Raw genomic sequence first — 15,297 nt, 5'->3', positions numbered from 1 at the left:
AGGTGGTTGGTCAGTGCTGCTGTGAGAAATGACAACACTTGTATGATTTGCTGGTCACTCTGAGCGCTTGAAGTAACATTTAAAGAGAAATAGGCACACAAATGTTAAAGCTCGATTAAATAAAATATCAATACATTATTAAAAACGAACAAAAGGTCATAATAGTTATTTTATTGTGAAGGGTTTGTTTCAATTCAGGACCTTTGGTTAGTTTCACAGAGAGGACATTTTATTGAGATGTAGAGGAACAATAAAATCAAGGCAGTAGTAATAAAATGTAAAATTTGAATTAAAAAACAAAACAAAACACACAACTCAAACCCCTCCAAAAAAAGAACAAATAAAAACTCGGGGTACATTGTTGAGAGGGTTCCTTAGTTTAACTACAGGTAATGGAGGTCCCTGTGGATCACAGCAGTCTTCCTCGGCACTCGGTGGAGCCGCAGCAGCAGAGCAGGACCTTACCCTCCACGCTGCCCACCTCGTAGTTATAGTCCCAGGTCAGCTCTGTGCCGGCCCGGATCCTCCTGCACGACGACACAAACGGTGATGTCAGTGCAAGAACAAAACGTTAAGATGTTGTTAGGTACATATTCATTAACGCAAATGTCTAATCAGCCAATCACATGGCAGCAACTCAATTCATTTAGGCTTGTAGATACAGTTGAGACAACATGCTGATGTTCAGACTGAGCATGGCACGGTTCTTGTTGCCAGCTGTGTTGGTTTGAGTGTTTCAGAAACTGCTGATCTTCTGAGTTATCAGATATTGATCTATTAGAGAAACTGTGTGATGCTATCATGTCAATATGGACCAGAATCTCTGAGGAATGTCTCCAGCATCTCGTTGTCATGAAGAATTAAAGCTGTTTTGAAGGGCAAAAGGGCAGAGCAACCTGCCCTTTTACCTTACAAAGGGCAAAGGGGAGCAAGGTGAAGTGGCCAGATGAGTCTTCATTGTACGTTCTAGCCTTGAAACTAATAGTGAGAGTGGTCGACTGCTTGTTACAGAGTTCCCAGTCTAATGCCTCTCTCTTTCCCTGCACACACTGAGCCACAAGTGCTGTTTAGGCAGGTGGCATAAATCCAGTCCATTGCTGATAGGAACACCTTTCCGCAACTGTAAAACTATTCCTGTATGATCCGATGGCAGGCCTAACAATGACACAGCAGCGCCACCCTAAGGTTGCATTCACACAGAAAACAACACAGCATCTGTTTTTCCACTCAAAACTCCAGCCTGTTTAACAGAAAGCAAACATTCAGAGTAGTGCAGTCTCAGTGTTAGACATGATTAAATAATATAATTAATAAAAAAAAACTCATCAAGATAGTTATGGATGATGGCCTCTCGCCCTGTAAGAGAGAAATCCCCTAAAATAAAACGGCACATATGTTGAACTTTACTCAACTTTAAACACACCTTCCTGTCAGTTTATTTGTAAGGATAAAGACAAGAATTCTACTGTTTTGCAGGCATGTTCAAGTACAGAAAATCTTGGATAATCTTTTCCTCTGTTTCAAAACTCACTTGCTGGCAAAGAAGGCAACCCAGGGAAACCTCAAGTCATGCGTGTCTACAAACACATTCTGGACGAAAAGGTTCGGACTGCAGCTGTGCTGTAACACAAACAGAGAGCAGAGGTGACGACGTCAGAGGAAAGTAATCAGAGCGGCGCTCAAGTAACATAAAACGATCACACAGCAGCAGATTCATACGTTGAGATAACGTCCGAGGTTTCCTTCCAACTTGGCATCAATGATGTAACAGGACTCTTCCCCATCAAAGAACTGGCGGGTGTTTTTAGTGGGAGTGTTGTCTCCGCCTCCTCCCGTCTGCCCCTGCTGTCCTCCTTTACCTCCTCCCGGCCCTCCACCTCCAGGCACGCCTGTTTTTACCATCATCCCGTGGCTGTTTTTCAGGGCGATGCCACGAGTAGATTTCACAGCCACCTGCTTTTTAGTCACACCTGATCCAGATGTAAGAAAAGAGAAAACCAGTGGAAAGTTACGATAAGTGTGATGACAAACAAAAGCAATTCAAGCTAAGATAAATCTTTACTGTCATTGTACAGATCAGAGTGCTACATCTGATAATGCGTTAAGACCAGTTAAAACAATGAAACCGACAACCGACTCTTTACCTGGCGTTGCTTTCTCTTTGTCCTTGTTGTCATCGGATCCTGAGCTGATGGTCTGAACATCGTCACTGTCAGACAAAGTCATCACATCCTGCTTCTTCACCACTTCAGGCTTCACTGGACTGCAAGAGATAAAAAATGAAAGTCATCTCAACAGAAATGCTTTCCAGCAAAATGAGCTCAAGCACAAACGTGTGGAAGCAAACACGGTCTAAACACCAGTGTAAGCATGTTAGTGTGAAATCCAAACAAACCTCTTGTTATCTCCAGGTTCCTACGAAGAAAATAGAAAAGGAAGGGTTATTAATAATCACGCAACATGTTCATGAAGAAAAAGAGCCACCTTTTACCATTCAGCCTTTTACTGTACTAAGATGAAAGTAGGACTACAGCTTTATTTCTGTGTATTCTGTATATTTCCAACATTACGTTGTCTTTAATAACCTTTTTAAGCCCCTGGCTCGTTAGCCAGGAAGCCACTTTGCTTTTTCCCGTCTCCTCTGGCATAGATGGTGGCTTGTCATCATCTGTTCCTCTGGCTGAGATGCTCATTCCATCTTTACTATCTTGACTCCCTGAGGCAGAGGAGGAGAGAGACAAGTGTAAAAATACAACACAGAAATCTTTCTGACAGAATTAATGAGGAAACACTGCAGGAAGTGAGGCCGAAAAGCTTAAATGTGTTTCATACAATCCGTACAAAGGTCGTCCCTAACTCCCACTGTGTCCGACACTTCCCACTTAACCAAAACTACACTCACATACACTATAATGCCAAAAGTATTCAAACAGTCATCCAAATCTTTGAAGTAAGGTGCACCAATCACTTTCATGACCACAGATGTGTAAAATCAAACACCTAGGCATGCAGACTGCTTCTCGGAATATTTGTGGGTCGCTCTCCTGAGCTCACTGAATTCCAGCGTGGTACTGTGATAAGATGATACCTTTACAAGTCCGCTCATGAAATTTTCTCACGACTAAATATTCCACAGTCGCTTGTTAGTGGATTTATAGCAAAGCGGAAGTGATTGGGAATGACAGCAACACAGAGCGGGGTCAGCGAATGCTGAAATTCTTAGTCCGCAGAGGTCCGCAACTTTCTCCATAGTCAGTCACTACAGACCTCCAAACTTCATGTGGCCTTCAGGTTCGCTCAAGAACAGTTCGTAGAGAGCTTTATGGACGGGTTTCCATGGCCCGAGCAGCCGCATTAAAGCCTTACGTCATATCCATGGGAATACAACACAGAAATCTTTCTGACAGAATTAATGAGGAAACACTGCAGGAAGCCTCACTTCCAACATTAAAATATTAAATCCTATAGATTAGGTATTGGACGTCCCTCAAGCTCATGTGTGCGGCAGAAGAGTGAATACTTTTGCCAGTATAGTGTATGCATTATAAGAATAACATAAGAAAACATTGTTGATTACTCCATCTCTAAGAAAAAAAAAAAAGACCCAAAACATAAAAAGCATTTAGTCACTGACAAATCTTCATAACGAAGCACACATACACAAACTCCTCATCTATCTAATGTGAACTGTCCTTTGTGTGAAACCCGTTACACTACAAAGATGCAGCTGGCTCACCTTCCTTGTTGCCTTTGACCTGCCCACGTGTGGTGTAACTCCTCCACACCGAGCTGGAGCTGTAGTAGCTGTCCTTCACAAACGTGTCATCTGAACTGTCGCTTTCATCTTCACTCTTAGACTCTTTGTCCTCATCCTCATTGCTGTCGCCTGACGAGCTCGAGCTTTGGGCTGTAAGAAAAAAAGAAATGTGAGAAATTATATGGAGAATAAGAAGCTCAACACCGCTTTGATCTCTCGTGTTTGGATTTAGACTTACTCTTCTTAGCTGGTCGCCCCACAGGGTTAGCTGACACTAAAGCAGAGGGCTGGATTTTTATCCTGGATACGTCCACGCCGCTTCCCTCGCTGTCTGAACAGTGAGCCTCGCTCTCATAGCCCTCCTTAAAGTTCTCCACACTCTCTATGTGGTCCAGGTTAGCAAAATACTCATCACCCATCTCAAGACCTTCTTTGTCAGCAAAGTCATCTGTCAGGATTTTACCTGGTGAAGCGGCAGGAAAAAAGGCAAATAATTAAGTCCTCTTGCAATAAAGTCATCACCTGAATTTAAAGTACGCTGCCTCACCAGCATAAATGCACACAAATGAGCCTTTAGCTACATCATCCAGACATCTGATTCCCCAGCCTTTGTTCTGGGTCTTGAAGAGTTGGAGACGGACCTGCAGGCCGTGCTGCACCAGCCGGTTGGTGCACATCTGAGCGTTACATTTGCATCTTTTATTACACTCATAGATCCTGAGAGAGAGAACGGGTAACAAGAAGAAAGAAGAGATAAGTGCCTCTGAAGAAAGACGGCCCAATAAACTCAACAGTAATTATGGTCTCGTGAGGTACTAAGGGGAATGAGGGTTCAGTATTGTTGTTCAGTGTCTCACCCTGTGGGCAGGCACTCCTCCAATCGTTTGTACGAATATCCTGCGTTTGGGTTGATCTGTCCCCCCGGTGTACAACCTGTAGCCTGAAGGGTCAGCTGGTGGCAGGAGCATTTGGATCTGTAATTATGTGATAACAGGTATTAAAACTCAAAGACACATCCTCAGAGCTCTAGAAGTGGGAAAAATATGAAAAAGAGAAAGAAAGAAAAAGCTGCTTCACTAACTTGTCCTGACAGCCGTCGGTGCAATCGCAGCCGACAAGGAAGTCTGCACTGGTGTTGATAAACACGCCATCTTCAGGAATACGCTCTTTACCTTAAAGAGAGGACAACATGATCTATTAGCCTGTCATTACAAAGTAACTTTGCATTAATGTGGTGTCGGAGTCATTTTTAAAAATGAATTTTCACATTAACAGTACTCTTCACATTAAGTCTTAGTATGAGCTGCTGAGTTATTGACTTCAAAAGAAAATCACAGTCGAAAAAGTGAACATCACATCATATAATATCACAAGAAATCATAAAGTTTTCCTAAAGGGTTTTTATCCACATATTATGCATAATTTATTCATTTTTTGTTAACCTGTAGTGTATTTCACATCGTGGTTCACTTTTTTGTGAAAAACTTAACACAACAGATGAATCAATAGCGACTAGAACCACCTTTATCAGCAATAACTTGTTGCTTCTTGTTTTTCTATGACGTCATCAGTCCCTGACATCTATGTGGAAGAATTTTGGCCCACTCATGTTTCCAGTATTGCTTCAGTTCTTTGAGGTTTGCCTGTATTTCACTGCGACACAGCATCACTGCTTGTTGTTTTTCTTTTTCAGCCATTCTGTTGCAGATTTGTTCCTGTACTTGGGATCATCTGCATCAGAACAGTGATAGCCTTTTCGCTCTTACCTCCTATGGGAGCAGTAAGTGCATACTTAAGTTTTCATACGACACTATGCATTCTGTGAAAACTTGTGCTTTACTCGACTTAGATTTTCAGTAACCCTGTTAACAGTATACTGTAATGAGAATGTAGGGTGTCATAATGAATGAAAATTGATGTTATAACCAAGTTAAAAAATGACTTTGTTGGTGTTGTGTCTTGGCTCATATGTCATCATCTCATATGTACACCTACTACTTTCCAAGACCACTGAAAATGCTCTGTTAGTTGCCATTTAAAACAAAGATTTGTCCTTAAACCCAAAATCCCACCCTCAACAGAAAAACAGTCTCTGTCCCTTTATTATGATTTCAGTGTTGTTCTTACTGTAAGTTACTTCAGGAGCAGAGCTGTTATCAATCTCATTGACACAGGAAAGTGGAATATCCTCCTTTCCTGCCGTGATGTCTGGAATGTAATAAAAGGGCCTTTGTGGCTGGAAGGGACGATCGACGAGCACGTAGGGGTCCAGGCAAAACATCTCTAAGAATATAAAGTCACAGTTCGTCTGGAAGAGGTACTGCTGGATCTCGGCCATGTTACGCAAGCAAAGTCCACACGGAGCCTTGTAGATGACGTGGAAAGACATCTGAGGAGTGGACATGCAAAAGGTAAGGGTTACCTATAAATACAAAAAAAAAAGAAATACATTTGAAAGTCGTCAATCATGTTGATGTTCCTTATCACCTTGCGGTTGACTTTGCGCCGTCCCGTCATGCGTCTGAAGTCATACAGCAAAGGTGTGAGGAGCGGGTTCTTCCCTCTGTGCATGCTTGTTGTTGCGGGCCGGACGCGCTTCAGACAGGCAGGCTGACATGTGTGCGCCAGATAGAAGATGCGGTCGGTCGGGGCGCGATACGCCGGCTGGTGTGGGACCTGGGCCACTGCGTGGGGAATAGCAGCAGGGACTGTAGTCAGCGGGGTCATTTGTCTCTGATACGTTTGTGTGAACGTGGGCGCCACAGGGTTTGGGGCATTCAGCGCTCTTCCGCTGTGGATTGACAGGCAAACAGGGAAAAGACAGAGAGTGAAGTTAATGCTTTCTGTGCTGAAAAACATGGCTAGTTTAATGAACACAAGGTGAACTGACCCTGAGAGGTTGCTGTTGGTGGATGTAAGAGACTGCGTGACTTTAGAGGCATGTGTGCCGCCCACCCCAGGAACAAATGGAGAAGTACTCTTTCGGGCCATCTGATGTTTATTCCTTCAAGTCAGTGAACAGGGGGAAAAATGCACAAATAGTCAGTTAAAGGAAAAAACAATCCAACCCCTCTGCATTTCTATACTTTGATTCTTAATATTAGCTGCTTCTTAAGGGATGATGTTTAAAGGTTCAGATGAGTTACACGGGCAGAGCTGTGTAACTCATCTGAACCTTTAAACATCATCCCTTAATAAGCAGCTAGCCCATCTAGGTTAAGCCATCACAGTTCACAGGTTACTGGCTGTAAAACGATTAAAGTGACCTGGATAGGTGAAAATTCATTAGGCATTCAATGTGTTTTACTAACAAGTTTTAATAAAATCTGATCAATATTTTAGGAGGAGAAGCAATTCTTGGGAGTTTGCATACGCTCATCAGTCCTTCAGCTGTTCTTTAGGTCAATTTATTTGCTGCAAACTTTTAAACCTTTATCTTTCACTTTAAAACTCCAGACTCATGATGTCCCAACACGTATTCGAACATAGCTGACCAGACAGCGATTGCTCTATGATGTTTGGTATGGAGATGTGAGGGCAGATTTACGAGAAATTTAATTACAAAAAAAGCACAACTTTTATAAATTATCTGTAAAACTAACCACACCTACAAGCGCAATTTGGGGATTGTGTTTGCCATTTTACCCCCTTTAGTAAATTTGGCCCATGGAGAATAAAATTAGGGTCATTATTTTTTGTAGGAAATGATTCAAATAATGTAAAATAATAATAATAATAACAACAATAACTACTATCCTTATATTATGGTAGTCATTTAAATGGTGGTATCTTGGACTCTCTTGGGTTCATTATATCTGTTTTCTAGTTTTTCTTTCCACCCTATCTCTGGGAGGAAACCCACACAGAAAGACACCGACCAATCAGGAGGCTCAAACCACAAACCTTGTTGACATGATGTGACAGTACCACCTCGCCCACCTGCTGATAATCCTGTTAATCTAAAAAGATTTGTGTTCTCTTTTGAGCTCAAGTACAAATACATAAATCTAATCCCATGCTGACTGAGGAAGCGAGTCACACCATGTAACAATCCCACCCACACATTTCTTTTCATTTAGAAACATGTCACATCATGTGGTGAAATAAAAACCTCATTAAAATCTGCAACATTGCAATCAACAAATAAAACGCTTTGTAAAATATTATAAATCTAATAAAATGGAATTGTTATCTCACATGAATTAAGAGTTTCTCGGCTTCTTATTATACGTTTTACTTACTTTACAAGATTCTTGTTTTAATTCAAACTGGCATGAAGCTCCAACTCTAAATTTCCCTCAACTTTTACTTTTTTTGAGCCGAATAAAGCCGACATGTTTATAAGCATCACTCACTGTGGCAGAGGCTGTGGAGGAAGCGCGGGCTGAGGGCTTTGTTGAGGTTGCAGCGGCTGTGGGCGCTGCTGAAGCTGTGCTGTTGGTGAACTCTGGCTGGTCGAGGGCTGCGGCGCTTTGACCGGAGACGCTCCAACATGCCCGTCACTGGTGTACTGAACTACTGGGCCTTTGCTCCTCAACGCCCCTGCAGACAGAAAAACGGAACAAGTCAAATTAGAAAGAAGCACAAACAGAAAATCCCTAGTGAGTGGTGAACGCTTGGGTTTTTACCCATGTTAGGTCTTGTCCTCTGCTGGCCAGCTAGCTTCTTCTCCTGGGTGTTGGCTGTGGTCATCTTCAGATTGAACATCGGCTCCAGCCTGGTGGAGCCTCTGTAGATCCACTCACTCCTCTTATCATCCTGTCAACAGCGGGCAACACAGACAGTTTAGCCTCCCAGCTGCTAAGGTGTCTGGTGACTTTTTAATCAAGGACTCAAACGGTGTAGTTTTCATTTGTAAATCCATAAGGAGGCGTGCCATGATACACCTCTATTCACAATAATGGCAATAATTAATTTGTAATTATTAGCAAATGTCATTTTTATCATCGTTTACATGTTGAAAGGTTGAATGCCGTATGCAGCTGAAGAAAAAAGAAGCCGACTGCCTCACGGACTAAGCTGAACTTTAGTCAAAATTAAATTGAAAGTAGTGTGCGTTTTAGGCTGATGCATTTTATCTAGTAGCAAAGTTTTAATTAGAAGAATTCAAACTCAAATATTTCACTGCAGAGTAATTAAATGGGGGATTTAACCATTTATCACTTTTATTAATCTGATCTTATCTTATACATCATTACATTTTGCAAGTCCATGCAGATTTGTTTTGGCCAAATATTGCTCATAAATGGCTCTTTGGAGAAAACTCTCCGCTATCATAGAATTAGGCCTGTGCCAGCCTATATTGCTCTGGCAAGTATGATTTACAGGCGACTTTGCACTATGCACAAGCAAACATCCTCTTAGGTAAATTAAGTAGGGTAGTAAAGTATATAGATTTTTTAATGCAGAGATGGGTCATTGCAAGTGAGATGTGAGAGAATTTGGATGCATTTGTTTTTTTATCTAGTTTCTGTGCTGTGTGACTTATTGTTTCCATTGACTACGAGTCAGGAATAAAGATTGATTGATCATTGACTAAATCAGTGCTATTTATAGTGCAAACATACCAAGAAGAGGATCTTCACCAAGCTGCCATCCACCTCCTCCACTTTGCTCTTCCACCACGTTCCCTCCCACTCTGTCTTGATTATCTGGCCAACCTTTAGGAGAACCATTGGCCTGCTGGGATATGCAGTTATGTATTCCTCGATAAAATCTCGACATGATGCATCCTCTATGTCCTCCCAAGTATGCCTTACTGTAAAAACCAGAACAAAAACTCTTAAAAATCAAATATTCCAGTAAGTGCTACTTATTTTCTCTTTTAGATAAACAAAAAAATTTGAGAGAAGGGCTCTTACATGGTCGGCAAACTGGGTAGAGCTCAGGCAGCGTCACATATGAAGCATACCCATCATCAAAGAAGATCAGAAACCTGAAACATGTGCAAAGGCCTTTATAAAGAAACCCAGGCAATCAGCACCCCACAGCTCTTCAGATTTTTGACCATCTAACCCACCTCATGCGGTTCTTGTTGTTGGGCATCTCTGCTACTATTCCAGCATAGAGCCACACCAGGTTTCCATCCTTATACTTGGCAACTACACGAGCACCAACGTACAGACTCTCCAGGGTGGGGTTATAGTCAAAAGCCACATGATTTCCAGACAGCAGACTCTTGCCTTTATCAAACTTGACTTTATACTTGAATGTACCATTTCCTGAAGACAGACAGAGGGTGTGGAGCATTAAAGACAAAGCAGACACAGCCCATGGAGTAAGAACCTGGCAGAAAAGGAAAATGATAACACACCAACTGGGTTGATAGCAACGAGGGTGCCTTTGTGCCACGTCTTGGTGCGCTTCTTTCCCAGAATGCTCATCCAGATTCTGAGCTCATCTTCTGGCATTTTGGGGTTTGGTTGGCCTGCAGACTGAGATGCTTGAGATATAAACACGGCAGGTGGTGAGCTGTGGCTACCTAAAGGGCAGAAGAGCAAAACACATTAGAATCAGTATTTCAACAAAAGCCTGAAGAACGCAGCAGCACTTCAGTGTGTTTACCTGACTGAGTTGAGGGCGGTACTGGGGAACGGAGCAATGCCGCACTGAGTGGTGGCTTGCTGACCATTTGGACCAATTTCTGCACCTGCTGGGAGGTTTTCTGCAGCACTGTGGAAGTTTCCTTTACCTGGCATTAGAAATAAAAAAGACACTTTAGCTTAAAATGGGGCTTTGGGGGATGGTGCGTGTGAGCACGACTGGTAATGTCTATTGAAGGAAAAGTTTTTTTCTTGTCAGTTTGATAAACAAAAATGTATTTTAAGTCTGGCTAAAACTCCACTTAATATGTGGAACTATATTTTTTTTTAACCACTGTCCAGGTGATTTTCTTTTCCCAAAGTTGTTCACATGCAGGAAAATCTCTGGTCCTGTCCGAGGTGTACTCTACCTCTTGCCTAATAACAGATCAGACAGGCTGTCCTAGAAGCTCTTTTTCTAGTTATAAAATAAAAAATTAGTGACAAGCTATGAAGGAAATTGTTTCGGTTAATCTGGATTAAATCCAGCAAGAGAGACAGTGTTTTGCTTTTCTCAGAGGCTTTATTGGTCACGTCCACCAATCCATTTGTTAGATGTCAGGAAAAACTGAACCAGCTAAGAGCTATCAATCAGCAAAATGAAAATAATTCAACCGATCAACTCTCCTCAAACAGACAGATATAACAGATCAATACAGCAATGCTCTCACCACTGGATCTTTGACTGGAGTTAGAGGCTTCTTCGGCGGAACCACTGAAAATGAAGGATGGAAGAAAAACAAATAATTATTAGGCATAATCACTCCATTACATACATGCATATTCATAACTAAACAGCCCGACTTACAACAGCCAACAGCAATAACGTCATCGTCGTCGTCATCGTCTATCTCGATGACTTCAGAGGACAACATGGCTCCGCCTCCCTCGTCCTCCGAGCTGCTCTCTCGGTAGACGAGGCCGTTCTTTCGGTAAGTTGCCTTCACCAGTTTCTCACACTCCAGTACAGACCTGAGGAAGAGGAGGGAGGAAAGAAGTGAGCGGAAAGTGTAGAAGAGTTCGTTTGTAGACCAATAAAGACACAGCGTTTGATGAAAATAAAAGAAATATCTTAATTCCCGCTCACTGGTTGGCATCACGGAGAAGCTTCTCTGTCCGAGCCTCCTCCTCCTCTTTCTGCTCCACCCATTCCTTCAGTTCTGACAACTGAGTCTTTTTCTTCTGCACAATCTCGCTCTTCTCCACAGCTTCTTCAATCCATTTCTTCAGCTCGTCCAAAGAAACACCCAACTCTTCCTCCAGACTGGAGTCCCAGCCGTCCACCTCCATTCTGAGAAAGGAGCACAGAAACATGTCGGTGTGTATTTATTACTCCTTCTTCCAAAGATTCCTTTACATTTGCCCGTTAACGTTCTCTCGCACACAACGTAGGATTTTTCAAGACTGACATTGATATTTGGTGATAAAAACTAGAATATTCTGATATTTCAGCTGATATGTTGCTTTTTTTCTTTCAGACACATGACACATAACAAATACTGAGGAAATTCGCTTATGTGTAGTTAATCATTTACTTGTGCAACAAAAATTGAGTTTCCATATGTAACTATTACATTACTGAGTTTGTAATGTGCTGTTTTTCATGATCACGCCTATAAAGTACCACATTTATCACATCAACACACACACAAACAGTAACCACCAGTGCATCTCTGATCCTCCGTCTCTATCAGCACTCAGGTGCTCTTTGAGGCGAGTCCAGCTGTGCCTGGGAAATTTGTGTCAACCAAACAGTAATACTGTAACTGCACAGAAAGTCATGAATGAAATTTAAATTCACTGTGTTACTACACACCAAAGGCCCTGACTGACACCTTAAACTTGATACAGAAGAGAATAACACTGTGAGGAGGTGAAACTGATCATCCTCTTGTGTGGAGAAAACCACATACACACAAACTGTCAAGAGGAACTACTCCAACAGTCAACACGGTACCGAGGAAGTTAAAGAGACACCTGGAAACCTGAGATCCTTCTGAGAGAAACTTTGCCTACTGTAAAGTGTTGGCTCCAATTCAGACTGACCAGGAAAGTTTGTTGGATTGTGAGGAAGTGTCTGATAAGGATACACATGTAAGCTATAAGCTAATGGAGCTGAAATCACAGCCAAAGCTCATAACTCCAGGTAACATAAATGCTGTTTTCTGCAGATATGAGCTGGTGTGCATGCTTGTGCAGTGCATGTTTGCAGCATTCGCTTCACCTTAGCATACAGAAGCCTACATGTTCCTCTGTGGCGAAGACAGAACAATTAAAAACATCAGCGAGAAGCAAATTTTAAAACTGATTTGACGGTGCAGTTGATGCTGGGCATGCTCACATGAGTTGAAAATGCGACTATAACATGTCACGGCTGGCTTTGTTTATATGCTACTTCAAATTAGAACCTACTGTTCGGATAAAAGCAGCAAAGAAAGAAGCAGTTTGTAGTAATAGCACATGTAATTATTTTAAAGTTAAATGTTTAATCGCCAGTTTAAATGATTATACAGCAGCTGCATAAGTGAATACACTAAGCTGCTACTGGATAGCATGCAGGGAGATGCACTGAATTAAAAATCCACTTAAATGATTTCAATTATTTCCAGTTTTACCCTAGCCTTGCTGCTGACCGTCAAAACTGCATTTGCGTTTTATTCAGTTGCAGAGGAGCTGAGAGAAGCCACACAAGAGCAGGACACACGGGAGCGCAGGCTAGCTCGTTAGCCTAGCATAGAAAATGTCTCATCTGCTGAATAAGTGAAGCCTGCGACTGGAAAAACCAACAAACTTGCGTGCCGTGAAGCTGCAGTCAAAGAAACGCCTGCGCCTACGTGTAAAATTTCTCTCAGAAACAGGACTCACCCTTCAACGGTTTCCATCCTCTTGGCTCGCAAATATTTGGCTAACTAGCCAATGCTACCGGCTAGCTACAATGGGGAGTGCATGCTTTGTTTGTCAGGGAAACCGAGGTAGGCGGTGTTAGCTCGTTTGATACGTTCGGGTCAAACCCGCCCAAACGGGTTACCCAGGTTTAAGAAAAGTGCAGTCCGGCACACGGGACGCAGAGAGATATCCCTCCTCCAAGATCCCATAAAAATATGAAACAAAGAACGGATTTATTTAGGACAACAGTTATATTTTCAATCGTTGCCTGGTTTTTGTGTTTCTCTTTACATAAATACAGACATTTCCATCATGAATATATACTGAATAGGGCCAGAAACTACGAAAATGAAGGGTCACTGAGTTGAAATTTCCTGGGGAGGACCACAAAACTCCCAGAGGCCTTCTTTTCATCATGATAAAAAAAAAATCTGCTCCAAAAGTCCTAAAACAAACAAACAAAAAATCAAGCCATTGTAACGTTTTTATTTAATGAATAAAATTGCATCATCGTTTTAGTATAAGTGCAGTCAAGCTTTACAAACACTGCATGTGTGATTCAGCTAACTGTGTGAATGTGCACAGAAATTGCTTTAGACAACGATCTCATGGAGTGTTTCCATGCAGGAACTTTGAAATGTTTTAATTACGTCAGGTCACTTTATTAGGTATGCTGGTTAGACTGCTAAATAACCCAGATATCACACAATAATATGGTCAAGATGCAGAAGTTCAAACTGAGCATCAAATGGAGAAGAAAGGTCACAACATGAAAGCATGTGTTCTATCAACAGTGTAGGCTGCTGCTGGTGGTGTAATGGGGTGGGGGATATTTTCTTGGCACACTTTGTGCCCCTTAGTATTAACGGAGCATAGTTTGTATACCACAGCCTACCTGGGTCTTGCCAATTCCTTTGTGACTGCAGTATACCCAATTTTCCAATGGCTGTTTCCAGCAGGATAACACACCATATCACAAAGTTGACAGTGAGTTCACTGCACTCAAATGACTCAAATAGTCACCAGATCTCAGTCCAATAGAGATGTGATGAAATGGGAGACTCGCCTCATTGATTTGCAGTAAACAAATCTGGATCAGCAGCAACTGTGCGATGCTATCACATTAATATGGATAAAAATTTAGAGTAATGTTTCCAGCACCTTGTTGAATCTATGCCATGAAAAATTAAGGTAGATCTGAAGACAAAAGAGGGTCCAACCCAACCCAGTAGTAGCAAGGTGTACCTAATAAGGTGTCTGGTGAGTGCAAAGCAATTATATAATTAACTTTGGACTGTTAGAATGAGTTAGTCTCTCCTGACAGGATCACTGGGTGTGAATTCCTGTATTTGAAAGAGTGGCTGGAAGCGGCAAAGCATCACTGTAACACAAACTAAACGAAAGGAAACAAAAACAATAAACTTGTGAAAAATATTAAAAACCTAGAATTTTAAAGGTTGGCTTTAACAGATTGTGAAGTCAGTTTGTGAAATACATCCGGAAGGCTATGTGAGCTGAATATTCACATCATGTTTATTATAAAAACCACTGTGGACAAAGAGAAGCTTTTCAGTTTTTCTTCCACATAGACACCATCATCGACTTACTGACACCTGCTACAAGCTAACTTACTTCCACAATTTCTTCAATAATAAGTCGTTTGCACGAGAGTTTGCGCAAACAGCTCAAAAACATCGTGTGGCAGAATTTGGGGAATGAACTGAACATCTGTTTTGCATTGAGAACATCTGCGCTCTATTATCGTGGAAGGGAGGGGATTTGCTTTTGTTGCAATTAAGCAGCTTTTCACAGTGTACTTTCTGGTACAATGAACAGATTCCACTTCATTCTTAAGAATCACCCGAGACTTATTGAACTGTTTTTCCCCCTCATAATTTGTCCTAGCATTAAAAAGCTATGAGATATTTACAGAAACATGTGGGGCACTAATGCATGTTTCAACAAATCACATTATGAAACATGTTCTACATTTTAGATGGACGCTTACATGATTAGAAGGTGCAGATGCTGTTGGCATAAGTCTATCCTGCTGCCGTAGGGTAGAAGCTTTAT

The 15,297-nt window shown here is 41.8% G+C and overlaps 1 protein-coding gene across 2 annotated transcripts; it reads right to left on the bottom strand.

Annotated features, from left to right (window-relative positions):
• Positions 1-156: 156 nt before the first annotated feature.
• On the bottom strand, positions 157-13,433 carry setdb1b (SET domain bifurcated histone lysine methyltransferase 1b). Of its 2 annotated transcripts, none has more exons than XM_085473957.1 (25): positions 13,204-13,433; positions 11,426-11,629; positions 11,147-11,310; positions 11,010-11,053; positions 10,322-10,448; positions 10,071-10,238; positions 9,777-9,978; positions 9,619-9,692; positions 9,325-9,515; positions 8,386-8,515; positions 8,113-8,299; positions 6,648-6,761; positions 6,245-6,548; positions 5,885-6,146; positions 4,839-4,929; positions 4,615-4,731; positions 4,305-4,474; positions 3,996-4,220; positions 3,737-3,907; positions 2,586-2,716; positions 2,396-2,415; positions 2,145-2,263; positions 1,720-1,970; positions 1,532-1,620; positions 157-527 (listed from the first exon to the last, which is right to left on the bottom strand). In XM_085473957.1, the coding sequence occupies exons 1-25, from the start codon at positions 13,218-13,220 to the stop codon at positions 410-412; spliced, it is 3,690 nt and encodes a 1,229-aa protein (XP_085330083.1). In that variant the 5' UTR covers positions 13,221-13,433; the 3' UTR covers positions 157-409. The 2 variants fall into 2 exon arrangements, with proteins under 2 accessions (XP_085330083.1, XP_085330084.1); XM_085473958.1 differs by lacking the exon at positions 13,204-13,433 and adding an exon at positions 12,954-13,008.
• Between the last annotated feature and the right edge of the window lie 1,864 nt (positions 13,434-15,297).

Source organism: Copadichromis virginalis, linkage group LG11, assembly GCF_057382275.1.
Source record: "Copadichromis virginalis isolate Kocher_CV1m ecotype Utaka linkage group LG11, C_Virginalis_male_GT1.1, whole genome shotgun sequence".
NCBI classification, from domain to species: domain Eukaryota; kingdom Metazoa; phylum Chordata; class Actinopteri; order Cichliformes; family Cichlidae; genus Copadichromis; species Copadichromis virginalis.
The sequence above is the reverse complement of the archived record's forward strand: the minus strand, read 5'-3'. Positions and strand labels throughout refer to the sequence as shown.

What these genes read in the sequence shown, in the direction of transcription:
- setdb1b (XM_085473957.1), bottom strand. An exon ending in CCTCCACAGCCTCTGCCACA is followed by an intron (nt 6,762 to 8,112) that starts GTGAGTGATGCT and finishes ACTGACTTGAAG; the next exon opens with GAATAAACATCAGATGGCCC. An exon ending in GAACCTGGAGATAACAAGAG is followed by an intron (nt 2,264 to 2,395) that starts GTTTGTTTGGAT and finishes TATCTCTTGCAG; the next exon opens with TCCAGTGAAGCCTGAAGTGG.